Source organism: Drosophila sulfurigaster, chromosome X, assembly GCF_023558435.1.
Source record: "Drosophila sulfurigaster albostrigata strain 15112-1811.04 chromosome X, ASM2355843v2, whole genome shotgun sequence".
NCBI classification, from domain to species: Eukaryota; Metazoa; Arthropoda; class Insecta; order Diptera; family Drosophilidae; genus Drosophila; species Drosophila sulfurigaster.
This window is the reverse complement of record NC_084885.1, coordinates 7,965,109-7,987,616: the sequence shown is the minus strand read 5'-3', so window position 1 is coordinate 7,987,616 and position 22,508 is coordinate 7,965,109. Positions and strand designations below refer to the sequence as shown.

General features: G+C 38.7%; 2 protein-coding genes and 1 long non-coding RNA gene across 3 annotated transcripts in view; 1 reads left to right on the top strand and 2 right to left on the bottom strand.

Annotated features, from left to right (window-relative positions):
• Nucleotides 1-9,796: 9,796 nt before the first annotated feature.
• LOC133848240 (pyruvate dehydrogenase phosphatase regulatory subunit, mitochondrial) lies at nucleotides 9,797-15,557 on the bottom strand. The gene is made up of 6 exons (XM_062283730.1): nucleotides 13,818-15,557; nucleotides 12,539-12,836; nucleotides 12,262-12,475; nucleotides 10,912-11,065; nucleotides 10,724-10,839; nucleotides 9,797-10,655 (listed from the first exon to the last, which is right to left on the bottom strand). The coding sequence occupies exons 1-6, from the start codon at nucleotides 15,400-15,402 to the stop codon at nucleotides 10,173-10,175; spliced, it is 2,850 nt and encodes a 949-aa protein (XP_062139714.1). The 5' UTR covers nucleotides 15,403-15,557; the 3' UTR covers nucleotides 9,797-10,172.
• A 2,640-nt stretch (nucleotides 15,558-18,197) lies between these two features.
• On the top strand, nucleotides 18,198-19,026 carry LOC133848244 (uncharacterized). The gene is made up of 2 exons (XR_009895242.1): nucleotides 18,198-18,517; nucleotides 18,555-19,026. It is a non-coding gene; the product is annotated as an uncharacterized LOC133848244 (long non-coding RNA).
• A 126-nt stretch (nucleotides 19,027-19,152) lies between these two features.
• The window catches only part of LOC133848238 (J domain-containing protein DDB_G0295729), a 36,230-nt gene continuing 32,874 nt past the window's right edge, over nucleotides 19,153-22,508 (bottom strand). The window contains 1 exon segment of the mRNA XM_062283721.1: nucleotides 19,153-22,434. Coding sequence (XP_062139705.1) covers nucleotides 19,389-22,434 — 3,046 coding nt within the window. The 3' untranslated portion in view covers nucleotides 19,153-19,388.

Sequence of the window (22,508 nt, the reverse complement as noted above, 5' to 3'; positions counted from 1 at the left end):
AAGCCAAAGGTCGGCTGGTCACACCTTCTCTGTGGCAATGACTATGCAAATCTGTGTGGCAGCAGCAGCAGCAGCAGCAACAACAACCACGCATTTAGTTAATTTTGCATGCCGAGTCACCCACCAAAAAAATTAAAAAATCAAACGACAACAATTTAATTTCCAAAAGCCATAAAAATGAAATAAAATTTTCAATTGTGTAGCAATTGCTTAAGCAGTGGCAGTAGGGGGAAATGAAGAGAGGAGGAGGGGAGTGGACCAGTGAAGGGGGGGAAAGTGACAAGCAAAACGCTGCCAATGACACTGACAGCCAATCCAAAGATTCCCCATTTGGCTGCCCACGCTTTTGGCTTTTTTTTGTGTAAAGCGACAACCCCTGAGAGTGTGCGTGTGTGTGTGTAAGTGTGTGTGTGTCTGGCTGGGCGCATCCTGTTGACGCCTGCGACTGGCTGCCGCGTTGTCTCCGCATTTGCCCCCCGCTTCTGCCTTTCCACACTCCAAGTCTGTTGGCTTTTTGGCTGCCGCGTTGCTTTCTTCTCTTCTCTTCTCCTCACCTCTTCTCCTCCTTCTCTGGTGACTATTCATTGAGCCGGGCGCGAAGCCAAGCAGTCGACACCACCCACCCAACAAAAAAAAAAAAGAATAAAGGGAAAAGAAGAAGCACATCGAACCCACCCACAGCTGCAACCCTCTCGCTTCGCGCGGGCATAAATCACGAACAACTGGCGACAGGCGACATGCAAATGCTTCAGCTCAAACCAGAGACCCGTAAACTGCGACGACGACGTCGACTTGACTTTGTCGCTTAGGGTTTGCTATACCCGGTAAAAAAAAAAATACATAAAACCAAAGACTGAATAGGGTATGATAATGTCACTTAAAAAAGTCAGAGACTGCAAATGCGTTGCTTTAGAATATATTCCACAGTCGAAGCGAAGATTTACAATCCGTCTGGCTGTCTGTCCGTTAGCATTAACAGCGAGAACTGCGAAAGTATAAAAGCTACAGCTATCAAAATTAACCACAATATTAAACCACATTTTTGTCATAAAAAATGGTTTTTTAAATTTTTCCTTAATCCTAATTTTGAAAGCTAATTCACATAATAAATTTGTGTAATTTAGAAACCTTGATTTCAAAATAATTCGAACACAAACTGAAAAAACATGCCAAAATTAAGAATAAAATCTTAAATCAACATTGTTTGTATGTCACAATTGAACAAAGAAGGTTGCAAATCTACATTTCTAGATTCAAGATTATAATCTTGTTTCAAGAATGGAAAAAATCTTATACCAAGGCGGCAAAATCTCAAGTCGAGATTAAACAACCTTAAATTTAGATTGTTTAAAATAAACTAAAAAAAAATAGACTGTTTCTTTTCTATAGAGCTTACAAAGTTAACCACAATAATACTCCTATTAAACTATTTATTTATTTATTTAGAAAGATTATATTATATATAATTAAAATTAAGACTTAACTTAGCACTGGCACTATATATTTGTGCCTTTTAAATCGCATAAAAAACACGAATTTTTAAAGATATTACAAAATTAGTTCACATAGTATTTTGTATTACTTAGAGCAGCTTATTTATATTTATGAATTTATATTACAAAATAAGAAAAGTTTATTAAAATTTGACATTTCTACCTCAATAGAAATTAAAGATAAAAGTACATAGCACAATTTACTTAAGTCTTGAGAATATTCTAAAAACAGTTCAAAATGTTCACCAATAAATAAATGGAAATTTCTTTTGTGCATTTTAAGTCGATTATTTATCCATAATGAAATGTTTAAAAATTACGAAAAATAACAATATTTATATTATATTTATTAACGAATGCTAATTTAAATAGTTTCTACATTTCAAATATTTATGTATTTATTAAATGAAGTCACTCCAAATATATCTTAATACCAATTAACAAGATACGAATGCAATGTATGGAATATTATAAGAACGGGTATTTGCAAGTCGAGCACATGCGTCTTTCACTGTTTAGCTTGTTGGGTTCTAGGGACTCGGCAACACTCTGCGCATTGAAATGCAATTTGCTTGGAGTGCACATAAAAGTCACATAGAGCATTCCCATTGGCATGGCAATGTGGAAAGGCGAGAGAGAGAGAAAGAGAAAGAGGTAGTGAAAGAGAGACTAAGAAGAAGAAGCAGGAGAAGGATTTTTGGGCAGGCGTTTTCTCTCAGCTTGAGCCGCTCTAGCTTCTAGCTGGGGGTCACTCACTAAATTGCGGATTGCGGGCAATCAAAGGCTTAGCAAAGCCGCAAACGCAGCGGCTAAAAACGAACGTGCGTAACAGCCGCAATTTGTAAATTGTAATCCTCGACCTTTCCTTTCCTTTTGCCTCTTCCTCTGCCACCTTCCACCCCCTTCGGGGTCATCATCATCATCATCACCGTGATTATTGTCATTGGCATCGTCATCATCAGCTAGCTTGCCACACAAATTGTCGCCCCATATTGACAGACAATCAACCACTTGAAAAAGCATACGGCCAAATCAAAGACACACACACAGTAGAAGTTATCACAGCTTTTCATTATCAAGCATTTAAGCAAAACCCCTCCGAGCGGGGGACAGCAGGGGGTTGATAGCTTACAGATTTAAGCTTTGTTTTTTCTATTATTTTATGCGCTGCTCACTCACAAAAACTTTGAAGCGAGTATGCTCAGTTTGTGAGTGGGTTTGTCAAAGACTTTTGTAATAACAGAAAATAAATCATATTTGCTTTAGAGAATGAAACTTCTAACAGAAAATAAATCATATTTTGCTTTAGAGATCGAAGCTTCAATCAGTTCCAATACCATTTTTCCACAAAGTTTGCACTTTGATATCTTTATTGTTTTTATCAATCTATACTTTTATCTCATTAAATTTAACTTCGCTATAAAGCGTAAAGTCAGAATAATTAATAAGCTTCCAAAACACAAAACATTACTTGAAATCATTCTCACAATAATTCCGATCAGTAAGTATAAAGTTTCTATATGCTTTAATAATATAATCAAGAATTCTATTTGCTTATAATCTGTTGAAAATAACCATAAATTAAATTAAAAAAATAAACTGCAGATTTTAACATGTACTTTAAGTCGACATAAAAAATAACATATTTAATTTCAATTTAAAATTTTTTATAGCTTGGCTTTATAACTTTTAATTTTTGTTTTTAAACTGCAGTCTTCTTTTTTACTTATTTAAAGTTAACGTACAAAATAACTTATTAAATTTAAAATGCACTTATTAAGTGAACTTTCATACTTTCATATCCTTAAACTTGCTCAGTACTTTTTTTATATTACTTTCAATTTTAATGTCCTTTTCTTTTTTCATATTTTTCGATTAAAATGACTCCACTTTTAGTGGCCAGGGTAGTTGCCGGTCGAGCACGCTCGTCAACACATTTCGTGTGCCTTGATTTTTTGCTCTCCGCTGGTCTTCGCAAATTAAATTAGATGCTTAATATGCAGCGAACGTTTCATTTGTTTTGCGGCTAGAAAATCAACGTGGAAAATTAGGCAAACAAACAGAACGGCAAAAAGGAAAAAGCGGCAAACGGCAAACGGCAAACTGAAGCTTTAGAGGCTAAAGACCGAATTGATATTGGGCACCAGAGAGACGGGAATGGGATTTTTGGAATGGGTCACGGACTTTGGGTCCAGGGAATGCTCAAGGCAAACCAAAAGCCTCACTCGCTCTCTCTCTCTCTCTCTCTCTCTGTCTCGCTCTTTCTCACACGAATGAGCTACGCCCACAGCTTAACCTCTAATGAGGCGCATTACTTCTGTTTGGCCACAGAGCTAGAGCTAGAGGAGAGCAGAGAGCAAGAAGGTTGGAGGGTTGGAGAAGATTTGATATCATTATCCCGTTAAAACTAATCTTATTTATCTGCTCGCCGTGCCCAGATCTTTCATTTGTTAATACTATGTAAACATTCGATACTCGCTTTTGTCTGCTGTCTGACCAACGGCAAAATACTTGAATCAATATTGGCTTTTGCCTCTCGAGTTGCATTGAATTTTAAGCACCTCGCATTTTGGCCTTCACCTAAACCCGCCCCCGATTACAACAAATCATTTATTTGTCTTGAAGAAATTGCCAGATTTTGATTTGATACAATTGCAATTGCAAGCGACAGATTGTTATTCCCAAAAGTATTCGCAACTGATGATGTTTGGGAACAGAAACATCTTGTGATTTCACTGATTGGACATTGGAAATGTTTTCTGAACGAATTCTTCACGACTAATTTTAGGCAAAGAAACACATATTTGAATTTTTATATCTGCTACCCATAAGGTAGAAGGACATTATAACTTTGTATCTCCAGCAAATGTATGTAACAGGCTGAAGGAGGTATTTCCGACCTCTTAAAGTATATATCTATATATATCTATCGATATATATATTTCCATCTATCCGTATGAACTGTTGGATCTCAGAGACTATATGAAATAGGGGTATCTTTTTATACCAGCTACGCATAGGGTAGAAGGGTATTATAACTTAGTGACGACATGAAATGTATATAACAGGTAGAAGGAGGCATCTCCGACCCTATAAAGTATACATATTCTTGATCAGCGTCAACAGCCGTCTGTCCGTCCGTCTGTATGAAACGCTGGATCTCAGAGATTATATGAGATACATAGGGGGTATCTTTTTATACTTTGAATGTAGTATTATATCAATATACCAAATATATCGCTTGGTATATTTTTAGTATATTTAAAGAATTACACCTCACTGTTTTGCTGTAGTTTTCTTAGTTGTTTTTTTATGGTTTAAAATATATAAAATAATGTCAAAGTCAATTAAAATAAATATATACATTTAAGACATAAATATGTAAAACCAAGTCAAATATTAACAAAAACATTCAATATATTTAAATGCATTTTAGAACTTACTTTTAATTCAAATTCTTAACACCAGCTAAATAACAAATTCCTTTAAATTAAATTAACATAACATTTTGTAGGATAATATTTAAATATATTTTAATTTTACATTAAAAAAACATGTCAAAGTTTATTAAAATATTTAAATAAAATTGAAACCTTAGATTTAATTTAAATACTTAATTTACAAATAAACTGAAATTAGCTGAAAATTTCCCAGAAAAATACAAATTGAGTGGAGTGAAAAACCTAACGATTACTTGTCATTCTTAATTGTTTTTCACCACATCCCATTGCTCATCATTTGTTGTCTCCCCTATAAGACAAGTTGGCTGTCATTTGATATCGTAATTGTTTTTCTTATTACTCGAACAATTAACTGATTTAAATCTCTATTTATCTCAATTGCAGCTCCTTTGGATAGTTAATGAGGGTAAGTTTGTTCATTTGATATTTTTCCAATTAATACATAATTAATATTTATATTTGATATAGATTTCGAGGATTAGAAATATTATATGTTACTATGGAATTTCTTATGTATTTCTATAATTTACTCCTTACCAAATTGCTTTTTACAATCTTTGCTTATTGCAATTTAAAATAATTTGATATTTTTTTCGAATTTGGAAATTAAGAATATTTATAAAGATATGAGAAATACTTTAATATGATTTAGGAATTTCTTCCACATAATTGGCGAATTAAGAAAATTATTAAACTTGCAAAATTTTGAAAACTACATAAAAAGTAATATTGAAATGTACAAGGTTTTAATATTAACAAATTTTTTTCAAAATTTAAAGAATATAAGATATTTTGTAATTTGATTTGCGAATTTCTTTTAAATCATTGGCAAATTAGGAAATTTTGCTAACAATAAAAATCTTCAATATTTAAAAGATTAAGAAATTTTGTAATTTTATATAATTTTTGGATGATTAATTTCTTTCAAATTATTGGCAAGTTGGGAAAATGTGTTACAAATCGTTGAAAAATTTTTAAATACGAGAAATCTTAAAAGTTATTCAAATACTTAGTTCATCGTTTAAAACTTTATTACTGAAAATATTACAATATTTCAACAAAATTTGAGAAATCTTTTAAAATTATTAAGAAAGCGTTTTCCAAAGATTAGCAAATTAAGGGAAGGGATATATAAATTAAGGAAGGAATATGAAAATTTGGAAAATTATTAAGTAGAAACCTTAAAGAAACACATTTCTATATCACAAAACTAAAATTTAGAAATTCATGAATAGATTAAGCTACGGTAGAATTTTAATCAAATTTTGTTTTCACAATATTTTATTGCTTAATTTGTTAAACTTTGCTATAATTCTTTTCATAATGATTCGAGCAGTAGCAAAATATAAATTTGACAATATAACTATGACAATTTTCCCAATTATTTAAACTCTCTAGATAATAGAAATCAGCGTCGTTGGCATCGCTTGGTCAGAACTAACTAGAACTTTTGTTCGCCACAAAAGAGATAGAAGATACATTTATGTATGTATCTATGTATGTACATATGTATATTTGAACAGATTTTTTTTTGCGAAAGGCAGGCAGCAGCTGGCCACAAATTGACCTTAGCCGAAAGTCCAGTTGTGTATTAGGTCCGATGCCATTCCGTACAGTCATATGCAAATTCTTGTTGATTGCCTCGGATTGCCAGGAGGAGCCACAAAGAGAGTATTGAGGGAGTGAGAGGAGTGGAGAGTGGGGAGTGGGGAGTGGGGAGTGGGGAGAGTTGGTGGCAGCCATGTTTCAACTGGTCAACCACAAGACGAAATGCGGTAGAAAACCACACAATAAATGGGCATAAATTACAAAACATGATGAAGACCCCAATGGACCATGGAAGAAGAAGAAGCTGAAGAAGAAGAAGAAGGATCTCTGCACACGCCAACGTCTGTGAAATTGATAATTTCTGCCAGACTGACTGACTGACGAACTGACTGACGAACTGTTTCGGCTGACTGTGTGGCGCCATCGAGTGCGGCGTTGCCACTTGAATTTTTGATTTAACAAAAGTCTCATTTGTAAAACGAAGCCCCCCCTCCCCCGAAAAACCGAAAGACGAAAATTCAAATTCAAACGCGGGGAGAAACGAGGAGAGATGGAAGTCGAAGTAGGAGTTGGAGTCGCGGTCTGTTGTGTGTTGCAAGTCGAGTTTGAGAGAGAGAGAGAGAGAGAGAGACTTGAGTTGGAAAAGTTTTGCACAACACAAACTGGGCAGCAAACAATAATAATGTCACGTTTATCGTGTGCAGCTAATTACTAACAAAAAGATAGTTTGTAATCCTACACACAGGCAATGAATGCAGCGGGGCAGCCAAGTCAGCCAAGTCAGCCGAGTTAGCCAAGTTAGCCAACTCAGCCGAGCGTGGCCGAAAGTGCCCCTAGGACAACGACAACGACAACAACCACAAACAGCAACAATGCTGATGATGTTGTTGTTGTTGTTGTTGTTGTTGATGAGGACCAGTAGCTGTTTCTGTCCATTCTGTCTGTTAACTTGACTTCACTCACTGTTGTTGTTATTGTTGTTGTTGCTGGTTAGTTTTGCTAGCCAAGCTAAGCGAAAGCCCTGCGCACAAACTTCTTGGCCCAAAACATGTGCAACAAATCTTTGGCAACGAGTTTTCGGCATTAGCACACGCCTGAATCTCTTGGCTAAACACACACACACACACACACACACACACACACACACACACACACACACACCTACACACACACAGATAGATTCACTTGCAAGCAAGCACAACAAAAGTTCATGCAAATCTGGCCACACCCACATGGCGCAAAAGTTTATGCATATTATGCCACAACAGCTGGCTTTAGACTCCGTTTCTTCCACTCCTTCACTTCCCTCCCGCCCCCCTTTGTAACTTGCCCAAATTTGCTGTGCGCTGCATGTAAGAACAGTTTATTCTTTTGTTGTTGCTGTTGTTATTTTGCTGGACAAAATGAAAAGTTTAACTGCTAACCAGACGCGCATTAGCCGCATTACACTTGCCACAGCATTTAAGCAGCTCGCAATGAGTCTATGCGACTGATGAAGACCCTTTTTGATCTGTTCTCTATCTACTATATGTTTTAGAAACTAAAGTAACTTCTCTCTGAAGTTCATATTATAAAAACGTCGAAGCGAGTCTACACAACTTCTGAAGACCCTTGTCTTTACGACTAATTTTCTATTATTTGTGTTCTTACTATTTCAATTAGTTTATTTAAGTAGCTCGCGAGGAGTCTATGCGACTGATAAAGACCCTTTTATTTGCAGTTAAAAGATTTGTATTTATTTTCTTCACTTCTTTAGGCCTATTACATATTCCGCAGTATATAAGAAAGTCTAAAGGAGTCTACGCGACTGTTGAAGACCCTTTCATCTGCACCTAATAATCTAGTATTTGTGTTCTTAATTTTTCTGTAGCTCATATTGGTTTTTTCATAAGACGCATTACACTTGCCACAGCATTTAAGCAGCTCACAACGTGTCTACTAGACTGCTAAAGACCCTTTTAACTCTGTAGCCAAGCTTCAAATTGTTTTTAAAACTAAAAAAACTTCTCTCTAATTTTTGTTCACTATATGTTTTACTTACAGCATATTATAACAGCGCCGAAATGAGGCTACACGACTGCTGAAGTGTTTGTGTTCTTAATTTCTCTGTAACTATTATCCATTTTATAATATTTATTAGGCGCATTACAATTGGAACAGCATTAACTTCGTGACCTCGCAACGAGTCTCTGAAGACGCTTTTATTTTTGAATTTTAAATTTCTTTTCTTAATTTCTTTTTGATTCTTGTTGGTTTTTTGGCTAGTCCTAATCCGCAGAATACGATAAAGTCTAAAGGAGTCTAAACGACTGCATCTACGAATTTAGTATTTGTGTTCTTAATTTCTCTGTTCGTTGTTTTTTTTATTTATAGGATGTTCCACAGTCAAGAAGAAATATGAATAAAGAGTGCTAGAATTTTTTGTATAAACATTTCTTTATTTTGTATATAAATATATCGTATATAGAAGTATATATAAGAATATCAACGATAATACACAAAAAATGCGTATAAATATGTGTGAGTGTTTGTGTGTGTTAGTATTTATATGTATATCGATATACGTATGTTAGCATGTGTGTGTGTAGCGTACATATATATATGGGTAATTCCATGGCGAAATTTTGTCCCGTGCGAGACTTTTACAGTTCACTGCAGTGAAAATAACATAAACTGAAACAATTTTAAAAATAAGTGAATGTTATTCTTAAAGCTCTAGATAAGCACTATATTTAGAGCTAAGATTGATTTTAGGAACTTGATCTGTTTTCCGATAAAATATATAATTTCGTTCATTTTTTGGTTTTGCGTACGAATCGGTTAATTTTTGCAATTATCACATCAGAAAACAAAACAGAAAAAAAATTCCAAAACCATTCTTAGCTCTAATTAAAGTACTTATCTAGAGCTATAAAAATAAACTTTTCTTATTTTCAAAATTGTTTCAGTTTATGTTATTTTCAATGTAAAGAGTCTCGCACGGGACAAATTCCGTTTTGGAATTACCCATATATATATGTGTGTGTGTGTGTGTGTTGGGTGTTTCTTCACTTTTTTGAATTTTGGCAAGACACAGGAAATGATGTTTTAATTTGACAATTACAAAAGAGTTCATTACACCAACACACACACATACATACATATACACACACATATACATGCTGTTGTGCTTAAGTGTGTGTGAGTGTGTGAATTTTTAACAAAGTGCCTTATCGATTAGCTTTGAGGAACATTTTGAACATTTTCGCAGGGCTTGTAAAACGTTCCCCAAAAAAAAAAAAGAAGCAAAGTTAATTTTTGTAATAAATTTTTTTTCCTCATCGTTGGCAGCACAAAAGTCCAATTAGTTATTTGCTTTTATGTAATAATTTAAATATATATATATTAATAATTTTTTTTCTTCTTTTAATTGACACGGCAATATATAGAAAACAAACAAACAAATACAGAAAAGAACAAAAAAAAAAACCAAGTGCTAATGAATTGAGCAATAGCTGAGCATAAAACTCGTTCATTATATGATGATGTGTGTTGGTGATGGGGTAAGTGCATCTCACTCTTTAGAGACTCTATATGATAGATGGTTAGATGGATGATACTAATATCGCATTGCAAAATTGAGACTCGAAGACAAACCAAACGCGACAATACATTTAAACATTAAAGTTTACTAATGTCGCGTCATAGTTTGATTTGCATCGTCAACACCGCCGCTGCTGCTGCTGCTGAATGAGAGCAGATCTGCCTGGTCGGGTTTGTCGCGCGTGGCATGATAGGCTTCGCGTTCGCGATCCGGGAACTTGGTTGGCAGGTTGGGTGAATGCAGATTGACCTTCGCCTCGAATCGCACACCGGCCACCTCCACCTCATAGTGCCCGGACAGCACGTACTCGTTGCTCACAGCCAGCTCGTGGCCATGCTCATCAAAATTGCGCACAAATCCCAAGCAGACCTGCTTCTCAAACGTATACCCATAGCCGGTGGTTGTTGTCATCCCCACATACACGCCATCCCGATAGATTGGCTCACCTCCCCAGCACCACATATCGACCTCATGATCGTGATCGTTGAGCAGCAATTGAACATACATTCGTTTAACGCCCTCTTCGCGTTGCTTCAACAACGCACTGCGTCCAATAAAGTCAATGGGTTTCTGTAATACATCAAATACTATACTATATCTATTTACTTTATAAACTATATATAAACACTACCACTCACATTGAACTTGACTCGCCAACTGCGTCCACATTCCAGCGGTGTTGTAAACGTATCCAAATCCTGTCCCCAAAACGCATAAAACTTTTCAATTCGCAGCGCACGTGTTGCATAGTAACCTAAAATGCATTGATAAATAAGTAAAATTCAATATCTATTATTCATTCACATTCACATTCCGATCAACTTGCCTGCATGCTGTATTTGATACTTTTGACCCGCCTGATGAAGTCTAGAATACACATGCAACGCATACTCGTTGGGTATATAGAGCACATAACCCAATTCTCCAGTGTGCGTTATGTTCAGCACTCGAATGCCATCGGCGAGGCCAACATCGAGTTCCTAGGGAGATTAAGAGGGGAGAATTGATGAGAGAATGAGTTGAGATAAGTTTTGACAGTCGAGTCTGCTCGACTGTGTGTTACCCGTTATCAACAGTTAAACACTAGTTGCTTACGAAGAATACTTTTTATACATACAAAATACAACTTCAAAACATTGACAAGATCAATAGAAAACCGATATTTTCCTAGAAAATTAATTGTCGCACAACTGCAAAGTTGTTGCTTGACATAAGCTGTCGTATTTTGTTTTCTAACATAGAAAGAAAATTCTAGAGAATTTATATAGAAAAAAATAGTAAGAAAATAGATCAAGTAAGAGGTTTTAGGTTAAAATATTAAACTCCGTTTAAATAAATTCAAAAGCTCTCTTGGGTCAATGTAATCATTCAAAGTTGTCGGCACTATCTTTTTTTTGGTTTTAGATTAGATTAAATATCTAATAATTGTGGTAATACATATTTTTATATAAAGTAAAACAAAAAAAATAGTTAAATTGGCATTTAGGTCGGGTGGAAGCTTACAAAAAAAAAACACAATATATTGTCATTTGGTATTTAGCCGCTTTTCTTTTAGACTTTGAAAAAGTGATGCTATATTTAAATATGTAACTATTTATGAGTGATGCGTGAATATTTTGCTGATCTATATGAAATTTGCAAGCAATGTTCCAATTTATAATAGAAACAAATTAAAGATACTTGAACCTATAAACTTGAATATTAGTTTATACAATAGAATTCTGCATATTTTCACACATTTTATCATGTGCTACCTACACTTAACTTTCAGTTGTATGCAGCTATGCAAATTTAATTTTTTTTTTTAATTTTTCTAAATAAATTTGGTGTCATCAAAATGCAACTAACTTATTCTTATTGAAATATGCTTATTGAAATATGTTAATAGTTTTTTTCCGAGCTGTAGCAAAATTTCAAAACAAGCTGAAAATATTGCAGAAAAATGCTTTTGGTAAATTTGGTGGCCCATGTCAATGGTGTTGATGTCAACGAACAGACAAAGTGACAAACAAGTTTGCATAATTTAAGCTGCTAATTTTATAGACTATCATAATTCTTTTGATTTCACTGTGTAGCGGGTAGAATAACGCAAAGCTCTTAGAGATTGGAAGAGTACAGAGATGAAATCGAAGCAAAGCGACAGCTGGCAACTGAGTTTGGTCATCAGCGCGTTTACCTTGTACGTGAAGAAGGGGAAGCTCTTGGGTGTGAGATCAGTGTCGGTGAGCTCAGAGAGCAGGATGCGCGAATAGGGTCCGAGTATGCAGATGGCGGTGTACATCGAGGTGACATCCGCCACATTCACCTTGGCACGCAAATGCTGCGGCGTATGTTTTCGTATCCAGCACATCGAACGCGTCTGCTGTATGGTTGGTGCAATCATCATATAACTGAAAAGTAGAAGATGCTTGAATTATAAATCACAATTGTTAATCAAATGATGATGGACTTACTGATGCTCGGAGAGACGTGCCAGCGAGCAATCGTTCTCGTAGCCACCATTTGGATTCTGCATCCCAGTGTGAATGATGGAACCCACAGCGACGTCCACATCGTTTGAGCAGAGATACTGCAGCAGTTCAACAACCTCATTGCCCTTCGACCAGAAGTCGTATTTCGTAAACGAACTGTAGTCGGCGAGGCCAATGCGTTCGCGACACGCTCGATACTCGGAGGCCACATGATCGAACCACGGCGGCTTCCCAAATGTCCGTGTCTGTGCAATGCGGAAGCGCGGCAATCCGAATTCATCTGGCGTGGATACGACGAAATAACATTAGCAGTGGCAACTAAAATCAATGTACATTTAACTGCAAATCTGAGATAATTGCATAGTGTTGTTAATGCGTTGCATATAATGACATATTTTTTGTTAGAATGCGTTGCTTGCTGTTTATTTGCCTCATGTTTCCAATTTAGCTGCATTAAATCGTTTCACTTAAATGCCTTGCATGACTTACTTATTAACACATTCGTGACCTCTCAATTTGTTAGCCTAAATGTCTTGCATACAAGTATTCGTTAAACTTTAACACAACTGGAAATTTCCAATTTATTTGCATTACATCTTTTCGCTTAAATGCTTTGCATTTACCTGTGGCAGTTTTTTTGCTCTTTGTTTGTTATCTTCAATTTACAGTTCGCTCTAAATTTGTTAACATAAATGCAGTTGTTAATGTCTTGCGTATAATGGCATATTTTTCATTCGAAGGCATAAAATCACCTCACCTAAATAATACATTTCTAATTTGCTTGCAATAAATCTTTTTACTTAAATGACTTGTATTTACTTTACTTTTTAACTGCATATTTTCAATATGTATGCAGATTATCCTCGCATTTAAATGTATTTAATGCTTTCACGTTTCGAATTTTTTGTGCTCTTAGTCTTTGCGCTTAAAGACAATGCATATAAATGCACATTTGCAGCTCATTTGCTCTACATCTCTTATACATGGTCTGCGCCTGCACATTGTCAATTTGATTTGCATTAAATGCGTACATATTTGCAGTTTAATTACTCTCAATCCTTGCATTTCAAATAATTGCATATAAGTGCATACTTTCACTGATAAACTTTGGCTAAATTAAACTATTATTCTTTTCAATAATGAAAAGTTGCAGTTAAACGCACAATTGTTGTGTGGCTCATCCGTTGCGACTGTGAAATGTTAGTAAACCCAAAATAATTTGCAATTGAAGTGCACATTGCAGATAATTGCAACAACTTACCCTGCTTGTCGTTGAGGTCAAAGAAATTGGGTCGCTCGTAGCCCATCGACTGGCCAAAGACGGCGCCCGCCTCCTTCAGCTGCGGATAGATGGGCGACATGCGCAAATTGCGTCCCGTCTGGAACTCCTCAAACGGATAGTTGATCTCAAAGTGTTTGCCCGGTGCCTCCTTGCAGCGATCCCGCAAAAACTTGCGATTATTGTGCAAACCCAAAAACCGGGAAATATCCAAAATGTGCAGATCCAAATACGTGGAACCCTTCGTGATCAGATCGGTGAGCACCCGTCCAATGCCACCCGAGGCGGAGACACCCATCGTCTTGTTGCCAGCGGCGACATAATAGTTTTGTATCTCAGGCGCCTCGCCCAATATCCATTTGCAGTCGGGTGAAAAGACCTGCAGCGAGTTGGTCAGACGATCGAGGGAAGCGTCCCGAAACGAGGGAACACGCTGTAACAGGGCATCAAGGAGTTCGTGAAAATGATCCCAGTCAGGGGGATATTGTCGTGCCTCCTGCGACAGCGGTATAACGCCATCCTCATAGACCATCTTCGCCTCCCTCTCGTAGCCGCCGGCTAGGATGTGTCCCTCGCACTCGCGGAAGAAGATGCGCCCATCGAAGTCGCGAACAAACGGCGTATTCGGATCGAGGTTCTCGATGGGTTTCGTGTGCAAATAATGATGTTCCACCGCCTTGAGCGGCACCTTGACCACCGGCTTGGACAGTGTGCCCACCTCGCGTGCCCAGAAACCGGTGCAATTGACAAAGTAATCGCAATCCACATCGCCAGCTGTGGTCTCCACACGTGCCACCTTCCCGTGCTCGCTGTGTATCTTCTTTACCGCACAATGCTCCACAATGCGAACGCCGAGACGTTGTGCCTCTGCGATGAAGGCATGACACACCAGATGCGGATCACAGACACCATCCTCGGGTATCCAGAGGCCACCCTCGATGCCATCCAGCGAGATGAGCGGACAATGCTGTTGACACTGTTCCGGTGTCAGGATCTCGCAGTTCATGCCCCAGGCCACCGCTAGGGATTTCATGCGATGAAACGATGTCATGCGATCAAAGTTGCGGGCCAAATTCAAGCTGCCCACCTGACGCCAGCCCGTGGGCAGACCACGTGCCGTCAGCTGCTTAATCAGATCGATGGAGTACTCCGCCAGCTTCAGTTCCGTGTAGCTGGGCTCAAAGCGTCCGGCCAAACCGCATGCACTCCACGGCAACTCACCGCCCACGCCATCCTGTTCGATTAGCACCGTCTCGCCGCCCCAGCCATGGAGCGCCAGGTGATAGGCCACCGAGGCGCCCGTGATGCCCCCACCACAGATCACGACACGCGCCTGACTGGGCAACTGGGTGGCCGGTTTCTCATTGGGTTCGATGGCATGATGCGGCTGAAATTTGCGTTTGCTTAGCACTTGTTCGTCGGCGCCCGTTGCTGTGGCTGTGCTGAGGAGACGACGGCCAAGTTGTTGTGTTGTCCTTGCGAATATAAGGGCCGTGTGGTTGTTGTTGACTCCGCTGTGGGCGGCGGCATGCTGGCAGCATGCAACGCCACGGAGTAACTTGTACATTATTCGCTTATCGTAGTTGTCTTTTCGTTGTTGTTGTTGTTGCTGCTGTTGTTATTGTTGTCCCGTGCTCGCAACGTTAATTGGACAAGTTGATTCCCACTGTAGGCCGCAACAGCAGCAAGCACAATCAGCTGTTTGTCGATACAAAACTTATCGGGCCAGGGCTGCGCATTGCGAGCAATATCCAAATGCGGCGAGCGCATTTTTGCGTTCGCCATGCTCGCATTTTTGCGTTCGCAGCGATGAGCGCGCGCGCTTATCGAGTTATCGCTAATCGAAATTCAAATTCAAATGTGTGTTTGGTTTAAAAGGTGCGCATTTGTTTTGTGTATTTTAAATCAATTGTTATGCAATTTATTTATACGCTATGTAAATATAATTTGTTCACAACTGTTATATAATTATTATTTTTGTTTTTCTCGTTTTTGTTTTTATTTTATTTTAAAGCAGTTGCTTTCAACAATTGTCAATCAAACAATCAATCAATCAATCATTACTGTATAATTCACACGATTTCTTTTTGTTTCCATATATGATTTGTGTAATTGTAATTTGCTTTAACTACAACTACATATATATATGTATATATATATATATAGACGACATAGATGTACGCTGGGTTTTTTTTCCCCTTACGAGAGACCTTACGAGCTGAGAAATGTTAACAAATGTACAGACTTATATATTGTTATTACAATAATATTGAAATTGTTGTTCTTCCTTCATTCTTTTTTCTTGTTGTAACAGGATTTACTTTTTGTGGGACATACATTTAACTTGGCATCGCCAAATTTCATACTATAACAGTTGACAGTTAATAAGAGATATATAGAGGGGGGAATAGTTTAAAGAGTATTTGCAAAACACAAAAACATGGGGAAATAAAAAAGAGAAAAACAAATTTGATTTATTTAAAAGTACTGCTTAGACTTTACTTAAAAACGGCCCATCTCGCTTATACGTTAGTTAAATTTCCATTAATTTGTTTGCTTATATTCATTATTTTTGTTTTTCATCTTCGATTAAATCTGTTGAGTGAGAAAAAAGTGCTCTAGTTGCTGCTTGTCATCGGGAGCTAAAAACGTCTTGTTGTTCTCAATTCATATATCGTTTTTATTTTTATATATTTTTGTTTATATGTATATATATTAATTTTTTAATTGCAATTGTTTATTCATTAGTTTAATAATAATAAGTGTTAATGCTTCTCATTCGATTTGTTTTTTAAATGCTATAATGTATGTTAATACCTGCCTAACTTTTTTTAATATTTAATTTAATGCTTTTTCGTCTCATTTGGTATTTTATTTTTGTTTTTTTTTTTTTGTAATATTTATTCGCTATATTGAAATTTCTTGTGTAATGTGTGTTAAAAACTATTTTGGCCTTATTGATTAAGAGGGTAGACGATACGCTACACTACGCTACATGCTGAAACATTTCTTTGATTTCATTTACTCTTTTGTTTTTTTATTTTTACTTTAAATTTATTTATATATCTTATTCTTTTTTTTTTGCACCCTAATTGTGCAACAATTAACGAAAAAAAATTTATGTTGTGTAGTGTAGTTTATATATATATATATATATTAATTGCATTTGCTGTGGCTCGCTCTACTTATAAAGTTAACGATAAACTTGCTTATATACAAAGTATTCTGGCTAACAATCCTAAAACTCAAAACTGCTTCTTGAGGTTGGCTGGAGGGGTGATAAGAAAGGGGGTGGGAAGAGGGGAACTTGGAATGTGTTTACTTCATATACGCGTCTTTAGTTTTCATTCATTTGTGCAACTGCTTCTGTGCGATAGCGTAAAGTGAGTGAAAGAGAGAGAAAGTGTAGTGTTAGAGAGAGATAGATAGAGCTAAAAAGTAGATTTATTTAAGTTTATGTTTATGTTTTGTATGTACAACAAAATGTATGCAAAATATTTGCCATTATTTTTGTCCCTTTTTGCATTTTCCTCATTTTCTTCATAATTTGCTTTTGAACTCTTCTTCTGTCCTCATCGATGTCTACTGTTTTTTTGCTTCTTCTTCTTCATCTTCTTTTCAATTTGTTTATGTTTATTTGCATCTGCACAGCAGAGAGAATAATTTTCGTATGCAATTTCCAGTGGTTGTTTAATACTATTACGATTTCTTTCTGTTTTTATTTTTGTAATTTTTTTTTTTTTTTAGTTATTTATTTATTTTAAATGTTTGTATGTATGTGTTTGTTTATGGCTGTGCTTAAGAATTTTGTTCTTGTTTATTGTAATTAAATAATGCTTATGTAATGTACATTAATTTGATTTGCCATTTGTTTAATGCAAACTTCATTTAATACTATATAGTATATATGGTATATATCTGGTATTTTTTTCATCCAAACGTCTTTTGTATACTATATAGTATATATCTGGTATTTTTATCCATTGCGTTGTTGTAAAAAAAAAAAAACGGGAATATAATTATTTTTGTTGTGTGTTTTGTTTTGTTTATAGAGTATATTTAAACGCCTAACAAAATTTCCGTTTCCGTTTGTTGTAAATGCAGTTATTGACCTGAACATTTGTTTTTTGTTTGTTTGTTAATAATATTAATTTATATTATTATTGTTTTGTTTCGTTTGGTTTGGTTTTGTTTTATTCTTTGTTTATTTTATATAATGTATAATGTACGTATGCATATTTTTTGTTTATATTTATATTTGTATATATATATATATATATATATATATATATATATATATATATATATATATATATATATATCTATATCTTTTGATGTTTGTAAATTAGTTAAACAATTTCTTTTATTTTTGTTATGGCTTTTCGGTTTTTTTATTTATTTCGCTTTTCACTTTTTTGTCGCTATATATGCTGTGTTTTTATTGCTTTTGTTGTTTTTAACAATTTTTCACTTAATGGAATTACAAAGTTTTCTTCTTCATCTTCTACTTCTTACTGTCTGTTGATGTTCTTCTTCTTCTTCTTCTTCGTCGTCTTCGCTTTAGATTTCTGACGTCACAAAAATTACAAACATTTCGCTGTCTCGCAACGGATTTTTAAATAATAAAAAAAATAAATGTATAAAATATAATTAGGTTGAACTAAAAGAAAATATGACAAATTGTGGGGGAAGAGGATGAGTAGAGGGAGGAGGTTGGAGGTAGGAGAGAGGGAAGGGGAAAGGTTTCGACTTATGTGCATAAATAAATAAACGTAGCTTAAAGTTAGCTTAACAAGGCTGCAATTCAACTTAAATGTACATCAAACAAATATTACAAACTAAATATCGATTTATTCGGTACGTAAAAAAAAAAAAACTATAATTAAAATATTTGTCGTAGTTATAGAGTTGTGTGTTTAGTTTATGATTAGTTTTGGATAATTTTACATTTAACAATAGGCAACAACACGGAGCAAATGATTTTTTTCTTTCTTCGATTTCGATTTCGTTATCGTTTTTTTTTTTATGTTTAGTTTTATTTTTTGGTTTGGCAGCTGCATCAATCGGCAGTTGGCAACTGTAACTTAGTAGAAAAAGAGAGGCGGAGAGCAGGGCGTGGCATGTGTGTGTGTGTGTGTGTTGAGAGTGTGTGTTGCATGAAGCACGTTTGACTTTGCCACACAAATAAAAACAAATCACGCACACTAAAACATATTCGCTAAGTCCATTTAGGGGGCGTGGTTGCAAAGGGTTTTCTTACAGTTTACCGTTTTCTGTTTTTCTCTTTTGTTTTGGTTTTTGTTTTCTTTGTTGTCAATTTTCAATTTTCAATATTCAATTTTGAAGCTTTCTTATTATTAGAAAAATCCGCGCCGCAAGTTGTTGCACGTTGTCATCGTCTCCGGCTGCAAAATGGTTTTGAGTTTAACGCGTGCGTCGTCTACGCTGCGCCATGCCATGGTTGCTGTTGTGATTGCTGTTGTGGTTGCTGCCGTCGTCGACATCGTTGCCAACTTGTCGCGGGTTGGGCAATTTTTATGACGTCTCTAAAAATCATACTTTGAAGGTTTTCTCACGCCGCTGTTGCTGCTGCTGTTGTTGTTGCTGCTGCGCGTGATGGTTGCTGCGATGCGACGACTGTTGCTGTGGTTGCTGCTGCTGCTGCTGTTGCTGTGTGCCATTGGCTGCTGCCAGCAAACTCATCGAACCAGCGCTGCACAACGCTGTGGCAGCATCTTCACACGCATAACTCGGTATGCGATGATCGGAACGTGAACGCTCGCGATCGTGTGTGCGATGATGATGTTGCTGCTGCTGCTGCTGCTGTTGTTGTTGTTCACTGGCTGCTGCTGCTGCGGCTGCTTGTGCTGCGGCTGCTGCTGCTGCAGCGGCGGCTGCGCCATTGCGTTTGCTGCTCGCTGCCTGTTGCTGCGAACGTCGATTGCCTAGACGCTTCAACTCGTAATCGCGCGCATCAGCAACATCAAAGGTTGCAGCACGTTGTTGCTGCTGCTGCTGTTGTTGCTTGCTGCTGTGACGTGGTTGTTGCTGCTGCTGCTGCGTTTCGTATTGCTGAGGACAGTATTCATCGTATTCGTGGTCATCGCACAAATTTGCATTGCAGCTGGTTTGCTGTTGCAAATGTTGTTGCTGTTGCTGCGATCGATGCTTTTTGGGCGGCAATGGAATGGGCGCCTGATTGAGTTGCTGCTGTTGCTGTTGTGTTTGTGTGCTGGCTGAGGCTGCCGCCGTTGCTGCGTGCAGCGATGTTGCTGCTGTGCTCGTGCCAATCGACGATGACGAACATGTGGTTGTCGCCGTCGTCGTTGTGGCACGTCGCACAACATCAACGCCGCCGCCGCAGCAGGCGCACTCCTACAATTCCGTCACCGAATACAAATCAGCAGCGGCTGCCGCTGCCACAGCAGCCGCATTGTTGCCCGCTGCTGAGGCGCCACGTTTCAGCGAGCGATAGAAGAGCGCCTGCTGCTGCTGTTCGGCGAGCAATTGCTGTTGATGTTGCTGCTGCTGCTGCTGCTGTTGATGGTGTTTGCTGCTGCCAGTTGTGTTGCTGCTGCTGTGATGATAGTTGTTGTTGTGCTGTCGCTGCTGCTGCTGCTGCTGTTGTTGCTGTTGGTAGAAGGCCGCCTGCTGTTGCTGATGGTGATAGGTACTCGTGTCGTAGGAGTGCTGCTTCTTCATGCTGCTCAGCATCGGCTGTCCACCGTATTGCGCCTGCAACTGTTGCTCCGCATAGCTGCGAGCATTGTCCAACGTCTCAGCGCGTCGCGGTCGCTCGCGTTCCCTTTCTCTTTCTCTTTCTCGCTGCTCACGTTCACGTTCTCTCTCTCTTTCTCTTTCACGTTCACGTTCACGCTCTCTCTCTCTTTCCCTTTCTCTGTCTCTTTCTCTTTCCCTGTCACGCTCACGCTCTCTGTCTCTATCTCTGTCCCGCTCGTAGCCAAAGCTTGTCGATTGCTGTTGCCGCAAACTCGCCGATTTTGGCGGCAACATTTGCATATGATTCGCATTGTTCGCCTCCCTCGCATTCTTGTGTCGATTCTTTGGTGGCAACGATGGTGGTTGCTGCTGCTGTTGCTGTTGTTGCTGCTGCTGTACCAGTTGCAACTTTTGCTGCGCTGCCGTTGATTGCGGTCGTTGCAACGAACGATATTGCCCCAAGTTGGCTGCACACAGCGGTTGCGCTGAAATCTTTGTGTGTTGCTGCTGCTGCGTTGCCGGCGTCGTTGCTGGTTGCTGTTGCACTGGTATTTCGGGCAACGGTTGATTGACTATCGAGGCCGGATTCAATGAGCGTTGCACTCGTGGCGCTGCCGTTGGCACAGTGGCTGCTGCTGCTGCTGCCGCGGCCGATGTTGCTGGCGGGTAAACGCTGCTGCTCTCAATGCTGTATACCGCTGAGGGCGGCAGAATGTGCGTTGTCGGTGGATGATGTTGTTGTTGTTGCTGCTGTTGTTGCTGCAGCTGTTGCAGCGCCAGCAACTGTTGCTGTTGTTGCTGCTGCAGAGCGAGCAACTGTTGCTGCTCCTTGGCATAGGAGCTGCCCACGCCTGTGGTGCCCGGTATTTCCGTAAAGGTGTTGACTATCTTTGGTTTGGGTGGCGGCGGTGGCGCGGGCTGTGGCTGCAACACTTGTTGCTGCTGCTGCTGCGGTGGTGGCGGCGGTGGCGCCACCTGTTGCTGTTGCTGCGAGGGAGGCGGCGGCTGCTGTTGCTGTTGTTGCTGCTGCTGTTGCAATTGCAATTGCTGCTGCTGCAATTGCTGTTGCAACTGTTGTTGTTGCTGCTGCTGCTGCAACTGTTGCTGTTGCTGCTGTGGCACCAACATGTCCGTGGAGCCACCCGCATAGACTTGCGGCATGCAATCGGCCGCCTGTTGGCAATAATCCTTCGACACGGTGGCAATCGATGGCGTTTTGGCGCTGCGCAAATTCGGCGACGGCGACGCCCCCTTCAGCGATCCCCCGTAGCGTCCGACGTGCCGCAGCGTGGCACATTTGTTGGCCGTCGCGGCGGCCACAATGTTCAGATTGTTGTTGCCACGCACCGCCTTGGGGCCGATGCTAATGTACTTGGGATCGAAGCGATTGAAACTGTTGTTCGTCACATCGCGCGGATCGCGATCATCGCCCAAGCCATCGACATCGAGTCCGTTGCCCGTCGATTTGCACATCGCATTCGCTGTTTGAGCTGAGAGCACGGAGCGTATCGAGCTGCCTGTGGAACGTGGCAAGGTTGCGGAGGCAAAGATATTCTTAAGTGTGTTGCTGCCATGATGTTGTTGCTGTTGCTGCTGTTGTAACAGTTGGTGTTGCTGATTGATGTTGCTGCTGTGGAGGTGCTGCTGCTGCTGCTGCTGTTGTTGTTGTTGTGGTTGCTGCTGCTGCTGATGCTGCGTGTTGTTGTTGCTATTGCCTGCATACGTGCTGCAGGCAAGCGAATCTCAGTAGAAATCGTTCGATTCAAGCGTCTTACACTGCTTGCTGAGCGTCGCGTATTTGCCATTGTTTGGCCCCGGCAAATACGATGCCGATTGCTGATGATGCGACGGCAATCGACCCAGCGTATGATGGCCAGATCTGCAAAACAGAAAGTGAATATAGATTTAGTTATAGCTTTGTTTATGGGTGCAAAAATACGTTATAGAGAGAGA